General features: G+C 36.2%; 1 protein-coding gene across 1 annotated transcript; it reads right to left on the minus strand.

The window, feature by feature from the left end:
• Positions 1-273: 273 nt before the first annotated feature.
• LOC137644061 (uncharacterized) lies at positions 274-2,880 on the minus strand. The gene is made up of 2 exons (XM_068376969.1): positions 2,830-2,880; positions 274-757 (listed from the first exon to the last, which is right to left on the minus strand). Exons 1-2 carry the CDS (start codon positions 2,848-2,850, stop codon positions 437-439), a joined length of 342 nt encoding a protein of 113 aa, XP_068233070.1. The 5' UTR covers positions 2,851-2,880; the 3' UTR covers positions 274-436.
• Between the last annotated feature and the right edge of the window lie 7,474 nt (positions 2,881-10,354).

The following is a 10,354-nucleotide window of genomic DNA, read 5'->3' on the forward strand; positions in this document are numbered from 1 at the left end:
ATATATATATATATATATATATATATATATATATATATATATATATATATATATATACACACACACACACACACACACATATATATATATATATATATATATATGGATTGATAGATAGATAGATATATCTCTATATCTCTATCTTTATCTCTATCATTAGAGCCAGACACTTGCTCTATATTATATAGAGGATAGTAAATTGCTAACATTTCATGATTATTTATTAACGTTTAGAATGTCTAGTGGAAATGTCATGTATTTCCGCACGACATGGTAACTAAGTAATGATGAATTCATAAATTACGTAAATCTGATAGATTAAATAGATATAAAATCTTTGCTTTGTTAAATGTCTTTTCTGACGGAGGGCCATTGGATGGAAATTTCTTCGATACTTTAGGTCAATATAATCCTTAAGTTTACCTACTCCTTCATTCTATTTTCCATAGCCCCCACTTCTCCTCCTGGATGGTAGGGACCCCGTCGCTGGGGCAAAGGGCTGGAACTGCAGTGACGGCTGGTTAAGACCACCGTGTGCTACAGCGGCATTTTGTTGGGATTCTTGCGTTTCATGTGCTTCAATGGCCTCGTCCGGTATACTGCGCTTTCCATAGCCACCTGATCTCCTGCGTGGGATAGGTTGGGACAGAGGTGGCGGAATAGGTATAAATGGGGTTACTGGCTCTTCTTCTTCTTTCTTCTGTTCTTCTTTGAGGTCTGCATACCCAGTCATCAACAGTGATGCTAGGATTAACAACTGAAATAAAAAGTGTTTAGGAAATTCTTTTATAAATATAATTTGATTTTATAAGAATGATCATAACGTTATCAAAAATGAAGAAAACAAAACTAAGTAATTGAGTGAAGAATAGGTGGAATTTTAGTTCAATGTTAACTTTTTTCTTAGTACAGTGTGTTATAGATTATTCTTTGCCTTTGTATAATTTGTACAATTAGAAAGGGCGAACGTAGACGTGAGCTTCAAAGCCCTGCACTAATTTACCTGTCTATGTAATTTGAAGCATTAAATTCTGAATAAAGGGAAAACTACTAAATGATAAACCTGCGCCCTATCTACTTTCGTTCCAGTTTCATTTCTTCCTGTCTCTTAAAATCTTTACAAAAACTGCTGTGTTTTCCCTAGTTTCACCTCTATCCTCCCTTCTTTACCCCAGGCGCATCTGGCCGCATCCTCCAAATTCTGTAAATCCATTCCAACCAAAATCACACGCCAATGATGGAAGTGTCAGGAGTTGTCAGAACTGGCTCGGCTACTATAAATTGTTGTTCATTTATCATGTAACTTCATCTCCAAAATCGTCTACATGTATGGTTTTCGTTAACTAGATTAAATTCAAAATTGTAACAGTTCACATGAAGAGTGTGTGTAATCATTAGTGGGGCTCAGGATTATTACTTTTGTATTTCAATAAATGGATTAACATAGTATACGTCTCATCATATTCGGTACAATCACCGACAGTCCTTAATTAAAAATAGGCTTTACACAATTATTAGTCATGCTAATGTGGATATGATGGAATTTAGAAACATTAGAGCAAAATTTTTGCACTAGAAACAAACCTTATCAGCAGTTGTTTGAATTGATATACCAGGCAAGGAATCACTTTTGATGCCAGCTCTTTTACTGACGGTATTACCTCTGGCACAGACTGATACACAACCCCGCATTACGTGTATTACTACATTTCTATAAACTTAATTCGTAAATTTAGATAAGAAAAACCTCCAGATAATCATTCAAAGCAAAGTTGATGGAATGATCGTGTGAATTAAAGTGACTTATTTAAAAATAGCACATGGATGGTGACCAAGAGGTGTGGAGTTCTTTAAATAGTACATGGATGGTGACCAAGAGGTGTGGAGTTCTTAGAGAATCCCTGGAGGGGGGATGGGGAGTTAGTGCCCCCAGTACATCTCGCTCTGTGTAATGCAGGCATTACATCAATTAATCTTGTAGCGTACCATCGGTTCCTAAGTGAGCCATCCACTTTTTAGCCTTCTACCTTGCCTCCATTACCCTTTGCTTTCTTTCATCTTGGTGTCAAATATTCATTAGCTTTTAATTCATAGTGCAATGGGGTGAGAGCTCTCCCACTTTCACCACGCACTGAATGGCCTGCCTGGTCAGCGGTAGACCATATGAAAATTTAATCTTAACCACCATGAAACCTGCCACAGTTGTAGGTTAGATGCACATATTTTCCAAATAACCACCACATCGCGTGAAAGTAATTGTCATGTGTCTTGGCATCCTTTAGTACCTGTAATTATCATCACAAGACACTTTTTTGTTTTCGTTTTTAGTGGCCTATTGTTACGGGATTGACGTCAATTGATTTTTCTGATGGTTAATTTTATCTGAGTAAATGTTTTTCAAATTTTTTAGACCTAACGAAGAGAACGCGATCTCTTCAACATAATCTACAGATTATGTAAAATCAGGTTAGCAATTTAATTTGACACACACACACACACACACACACACACACACATATATATATATATATATATATATATATATATATATATATATATATATATATATATATATAAGAGATTCATGCAAAATATGATTTGTTAGCTTACACCTTTAAAAAATGTCTTAGTTTTTTCCTTTTCTCCATCATACAGTAAAATCTCTTGAATTTTACTGCCTATTAGCCTACAGTACAACTGCCTCTGTTTCCTTATAGTTGTACATGGTTGTTGTGTGGCCTCCTGGGACCCTGTGCTTAGTCAAATAACCCAGATTGGTAAATTAAATTCATATATTCAAATTGCTGAAGTGCAAATTGTTCTACTTACAAAGAAAACTGATCCCTTCATATTGCTATTGGGAAGGCGTTTGTTGATGTCTGTAAGAGAACTGTGGATCAACTTCTCAAGACCAGGATTTTATACTCATTTTGCTACCCCACTCCACTACATCCCACTACACCCCATTGCACCCCACCATATCTAATGTTTTGCAACTCCACTTTGCTTCGTATCTTCTTCTGGTGTCGTTCTATCAAGGTGAGAGAGAGAGAGAGAGAGAGAGAGAGAGAGAGAGAGAGAGAGAGAGAGAGAGAGAGAGAGAGAGAGAGAGAGAGAGCGCTCCATATCATTAAGTCTTCTATATGAGCGAATCTTGGTTGTACCATGGAAGGTCGCTTGATGCATGTAATTCGAAACTAATTATTATCAAGTATAGTAATTACGAAATGCTATGTCCGCTTCGCATTCTTGTATAATTAATGAGGCAGTTTATTTGGTATGTGATAAGATTTCCTCTCCTTTTAGAATTCTATTGTTAGGATATTTGCTGTTATGCTATAAATTTCAACCATTATATTTAATCAGTAAATTGAGTGTGGCTAGTCAGAGAGAGAGAGAGAGAGAGAGAGAGAGAGAGAGAGAGAGAGAGAGAGAGAGAGAGTGAGTTACAAGGAGTTACGAGGATTTTTGGGTGTCAAGAGAATTTTTAGTCCATCTGCGGAGACTCCATTTACTCTTTGGTAGAGCGATTTAGTTTAAGCATTTAGAGAGTTCTTATGATCTTGTCTAACTTATTCCTGAACTCGTTTACTGTGTTACTGTTTACTACAACCGCTGGAAGTCTATTCCAAGTATTTCCCATTTTGTATGTAAAGAAATTGCTACAATGAGTGGTGTTGTATCTTTTCAATTCCAGTTTGTATCCGTTACCCCTGGACTGATTTGTGCTAAGCGTGAATATATTGTTGTAATCTGCATTTGTTATTTCTTCAAGAATTTTGAATACCTCTATTAACTGTCCCCTTAGTCGCCGAGTTTTTAGATCAAATAAGTTCAAACATTCCATCCTCTGTCTATATCTAAATTGCCTTAGTGTTAGAACTAGTTTGGTGGCTCTAGCTTATATCTATATCCTCCTGAATACTTGAGAGAGAGAGAGAGAGAGAGAGAGAGAGAGAGAGAGAGAGAGCTAGCCCCTTGAAAAGTATCGGTGTGTTACAAATTACCGTAAATGACTTGGAAAATACATTTCCTGAATCTGTTTACAACCTTAATGCCTTTATTGATGTACTCACAACATTAGTTGGTACGAAAGTAGTCTTAACTTTAGTCATTAAATACAAATGAAAGAAAGGCGATTTTAATTTGGATGCTATAATATCTTGTTCATTAGTCCTTTCAATTTGCGGTCTTACGTGGTTAAAACCCTAATTTGCACATAATGCCTATTATTTTCGTAAGCAATTTTGATTTTTTTTAATTCCAGGTATGATAGATTTTAGCTTAAGAATTTTCTATCACATCATGCATTTTCGCAATTCCTACCGCTTTTTTATTCTGATTTTGATTCTTAACTTTGTAACCCGTGCACAGCCAATAGATTTCTGTATGAGAATACACTGAAGATGAGAGAGAGAGAGAGAGAGAGAGAGAGAGAGAGAGAGAGAGAGAGAGAAAAAAAAAAATTGTTTATGGTAACAAATTTTGTTAGGTTGAAATAATACTCGATAATTTTGGTCACTTTAGACTTAAAATTTAGAGGCGGATACTGGATAGAGAGTTCCAGTATGCCCTTCCAAATTATTTTTCTCCTTCACTTTAAAAAGAAGCATAAATATTTAGAAGGACAGCTTACAAATACATAGTTGGCTTCTTCTTGTTCTTCTTCTTCTTCCGGGATGGTACTATGACCGTAAAGTGAGAGTGGGAGTAATATCGTCCAACTTTGCCATTTCCCTCACGTGAAGGACGAATATTGCTTTGAGCAATCGGAACCCAAATGCATAATTATTTCTTTAATGACCGTTTTAGGGTGAAATTTTCACGGTTCGTTAATTGTTAAAAAATTGTTCCTAAATTTCCGACACAGTTTTTGTCTCGCGAGTAAATTTGTGTTCATCCTTTGTCGCTCTCTAATCTGGAACGTACTTTATCTATAACATGCTCTCTCTCTCTCTCTCTCTCTCTCTCTCTCTCTCTCTCTCTCTTTCAATATTTTTAAAAATGGTCCTGGCCAATTTGGTAGCCCCATTGCTATTATAGTATTAAATGGTTTCCTAGAATTTTGAGAAATCTCAAGACACTTATAATTTCCTGAGAGAGAGAGAGAGAGAGAGAGAGAGAGAGAGAGAGAGAGAGAGAGAGAGTGTTAACTTGCAGTGAAATTTCTTGTCGTCCTTGAAGTTGTTCAACTGTAGTTCGAAGAATGCTTTCTAAATAATTGCTGGCCAAGCGACAGATTTTTTCTTTAATCTGAGGCGACTTTTTTGCGTAGGAAATTTTAATATGAGACCTTTTTCTTCTCCCTAGGGAATTCGTCCGTCCTATAATCGGTGACATACATGCTTTTGACTATGTATTTTGTGATTTTTTTTTTTTCTGGAATGATGGATTTAAGTTACCTGTTGCTCCGACTTACCAAAACACCACAATCTTGTAAATGAAATGTTTATTTTCTCTTCATGAAAGCTTTTTAAACTGAAATGTTTACGTAATATACATTATGATTATACAAAGCTACACAGGAGTGTCTCGTTATTTATTTAATAATTATAAAAAAGGTGATAATTTGCATGGATTAACATTTATTTGGGGAAATATAAACTCGTTTTCGGATGGGTCCCTCGTCTGATCCCAAAGTGCCTTCCGTGTCCAGCTTTCAAAGTGATGGGGAGTTTCAAAATTGCAAAACCTATGTCCGGAAGCTCTGTCTGACCTTGTGCAGTGTGAGACAGATGGGCAAGTAGAAAGTAACAGGAAACTGCGTAGGAAGCTTTTTTTCTTTTTAAGAATGAATAGTGGAATAATGGAGTAGTTTGATTAAAGAATCTGTTTTTGGTAACTACATTAACTAATAGCAAATAACGGAATAGCATTAATTGAACTTATGTAAATTAGTTGGCTGTTATTCACCTTGAATTACTGTAAATATAATAAGCATGAATAGTTTTCACACAATGTATGGGAGCTAGAGAAGGAACCAATTACATTTAAAGTATTAAAACTTCTAAGAAATCAGACAAATAACAAATAAAATCCCGTATGGAATAACTATTCATATTCACTAAAAAGTTTAAATCCAATTCTTACAGCGTACTTCAGCTCGGTAAAGGAAGTCATTTTAGGTAATCCAAATAGATGTAACTGTTTCCTGTTAAGACTGGATTTCAATCTTGTCTTGAAGGTTCAAGTATTTACAGACGAAGTTGAGGTGAATGCCGAGAGTTTTAGTGCTGCATAATGGGAGGCTTCAATATGATATATTAACTCAGGGCTAAAAATAAGGTTTTATATATATCACGAGAAATTTGCATAATCTTTTATTTCAAGTGCTTGAAATTTATAGTTCAATTATCATCATCATCATCCTCCAGGTGTCATATCTCCAAGGACGTTAGCAATCATGGCTCGCCCTTCCTCTCAATTTCCGTCTCTGCAGCTACTGGACTGCAGATATTTTTCCTCCAGTCATTCTCACCAATACATCCATATTTAGTTTTTCAATAAGTTTTATAAAAGTACGCGCTGCACAAATGAAATTTATCAAGATCTTGCTTGGGGAAAAATTTTCGGTCGAAATTGTCGTAGAATTCTGTACAGATGTTCTGAATCAAGAACAACTGAAGATTTTGATCTTTTTGTAGATGTCATGCTGCTCATGCATGACACGTATATTTTAAGTATTTGTGTATAGCGTATTTTGAAACTAAAATTGTCCGTGTGGTAGTACAATGTTGAAGTTTTAACAGGTCAGACTAGAGTGAGAGTGTTACCCTATAATATATGTTTAGAAGAAATATGCATCATAATCGTAATTATTCTATAGGGTCTTATAAGTCCCTCCAGATTCTAATTGATTGAATAAGAACTTTTGCCACCTCAACCACAACTTCTCCAAGAGGGATTGAGTGAGTCGGGTAGTCCCAACAGAATACAGATTCTCAAAGGGAGTTAAAGTAATTGGGAGGTATTCATAAAAATGAAGGATATCCTTGTAAGCATAAGGTAATCATTATGAATGGGGAAAGAAAGATTTGCTTATACTTCTACCTTTTGCTTCAGAGAATTACCTTGTACTTCTACCGGAGCGCTTAGTTACATGTTGGAACTTGTAAGATTTCATTTGTGCTGTCAAGATAAGAAAGAGTTTAGTATTTATAATACGTACTGAATTAGTGCCCTGTTTTTACTTGTATTTAATTAAGTTTACGCATCAGAAAGAACACAGACGCCACCGCGCATTCCCCAAAGCCTCGCTGGCGACATCTATCCCCCATTAGAAGTACTTTGACCTCTTTTTAGCTCCCACACCCCTTGCATTAGAAGTTCTTTGACCTCTTTTTAGCTCCCACACCCCTTGCATTAGAAGTTCTTTGACCTCTTTTTAGTTCCTACACCCCTTGCATTAGAAGTTCTTTGACCTCTTTTTAGCTCCCCCACCCCTTGCATTAGAAGATCTTTGACCTCTTTTTAGCTCCCACACCCCTTGCATCAGAAGTTCTTTGACCTCTTTTTAGCTCCCCCACCCATTGCATTAGAAGTTCTTTGACCTCTTTTTAGCTCCCACACCCCTTGCATTAGAAGTTCTTTGACCTCTTTTTAGCTCCCACACCCCTTGCATTAGAAGTTCTTTGACCTCTTTTTAACTCCCCCACCCCTTGCATTAGAAGTTCTTTGACCTCTTTTTAGCTCCCCCACCCCTTGCATTAGAAGTTCTTTGACCTCTTTTTAGCTCCCACGCCCCTTGCATTAGAAGTTCTTTGACCTCTTTTTAGCTCCCACACCCCTTACATTAGAAGTTCTTTGACCTCTTTTTAACTCCCCCACCCCTTGCATTAGAAGTTCTTTGACCTCTTTTTAGCTCCCCCACCCCTTGCATTAGAAGTTCTTTGACCTCTTTTTAGCTTCCACACCACTTGCATTAGAAGTTCTTTGACCTCTTTTTAGCTTCCACACCCCTTGCATTAGAAGTTCTTTGACCTCTTTCTAGCTCCCACACCTCTTGCATTAGAAGTTCTTTGACCTCATTTTAGCTCCCACACCCCTTGCATTAGAAGATCTTTGACCTCTTTTTAGCTCCCCCACCCCTTGCATTAGAAGTTCTTTGACCTCTTTTTAGCTCCCCCACCCCTTGCATTAGAAGTTCTTTGACCTCTTTTTAGCTCCCACACCTCTAGAATTAGAAGTTCTTTGACTTCTTTTTAGCTCCCACACCTCTAGCATTAGAAGTTCTTTGATCTCTTTTCAGCTCCCTTAACCTCAAGCATCAGAAGTTCTTTGACCTCTCTTTACAGCTCCCACACCTCTAACATTAGAAGTTCTTTGACCTCTCTCTTTAGCTCCCACACTTCTAGCATTAGAAGTTCTTTGACATATATTTCTAGGTTCCATACTTTTAGCATTAGAGGGTCTTCGATCTATATTTTGAGGTGCTTTACTTCTAGCATTAGAGACGCTCTATTTTTAGGTGTCTTACCTCTGGCATTAGAGGCTCCTCTTCGCTGTTCTCTCCTGTCTTCTAGTTTTCAAGATCTTCTTTCATTAGATTATCTGTTTCTTTCGAGATTTCATTGTCTCTTTTCCTTAGTTCGTCAGTGTCCTTCTAGATTTCAAAAGAGATTTCAGTGCCGCGAGTCCTCACTTCGTCAGATTCCTCAGGGAAATTGAAGGCATTTATTCTTTACCTATTTGGGCAATGAGTAAAGAGATGAATACTATCGATTTCTCCGCATACACTATCATGCCAAAATAAATGACGAGCAACATGATATATTTACCAATGTCGTCTGGATATATCCTTAATTCAATGGCGAATTTTGGGACAATCCTGTTGAAGAACTACACGTCACTCACCGTTCAGTTGAACCATTCTGCCTCCATCCTCATTCCCTGCAATCCGTTTTTGCACAGATACAAAGCCTCGTACTTTTTCCAAGAGTCTCCTTTAATAAGACATCGTCGCAAAAGCCCAAGCAAAGGATCCTTCAAGGTGCATACATTATGATCTTCAAAGCTCAGCTGCCAACGGAAGATCCCGTGTCTTTCTATAGGTCGGGCGATATAAAACGAACGATCGGCAACTTCGGCAGCAACCAAAACCATTTGTAGTTGATGGTGTTCCAAAGACGTAACACATAATTCTTACCGGCAGCTTCCTATTCTGCCAGAACGCGATCTCTGTGAGTTAAGTGAAATCCTTCTCCCAGTCATCAACTCATTTCCTCTTACTCCTATTGACGCGCAATTCCTTCGTTAGATTTCGCCAGCTACATACAGATCATGTGAGATGTTGCAGGCTACGTTTGAAAAAATGAAGATCAGGTCTTCAGAAGTCATTTGAAGCTCGGGGAGGAGTTGTTCAGGACTGCTCCTGGAAATTTCAGTTCTGGAGTCATTCAGAAATCCATGTTAAGTATACGGCAATGTCCTTTGAAGACTTTTGGAAATTCGGGAAAGTTTTCTTCCGAAACCGTTCTGAGATTCCATTCTGGAGGCATTTAGAATTCCATGCTAAGTCTATGGCTATTTTTTCTGAAGCCATTTGGAAATCCGGGAAAGTTTTCTTCCGATACCGTTCTGAGATTCCGTTCTGGAGGCATTCAGAATTCCATACTAAGTCTATGGCTATATCTTCTGAAGCCATTTGGAAATCCGAGAAGATTTTCTTCCGAATTCTTTTAGGACTCGCCAAAAATTCCAGTCTTGTTTTATAACAACAACAACAACAACAACAACAATAATAATAATAATAATAATAATAATAATAATAATAATAATAATAATAATAATAATAATAATAATAAACTACGTGATTTGATTTATGGATTTGAGTTGAAAAGTTTTGAAGACGCTAAACGCTCAACTTTGCAGTTTGAAGGAAACTTTAAGATACCCGGACGAAGGGCGAAGGGTAATTGAGGTTTAAAGCAAACCTAATTGAAATAGTTGATTTCAGCTAAATTGTTTCAGGTTTGGGATTTAGAACAATCTATTTCTGGTACGAATGATTTATATATATATATATATATATATATATATATATATATATATATATATATATATATATATATAAATGTGTGTGTATATATATATATATATATATATATATATATATATATATATATATATATATATATATATATATATACATATATATAGTTTATTTATGTGTATATACATGCATGTATATAAGCTTTTGCAGTATATGAATGTTCTGTGTATATATGTATATTTATACGATGTATATATGTACATATATTTACACAGACATATATATGCATACATATACATATATATAATATATACATACATATACATATATATATATATAATATATATATATATATATATATAT

Source organism: Palaemon carinicauda, chromosome 1, assembly GCF_036898095.1.
Source record: "Palaemon carinicauda isolate YSFRI2023 chromosome 1, ASM3689809v2, whole genome shotgun sequence".
NCBI lineage: Eukaryota > Metazoa > Arthropoda > Malacostraca > Decapoda > Palaemonidae > Palaemon > Palaemon carinicauda.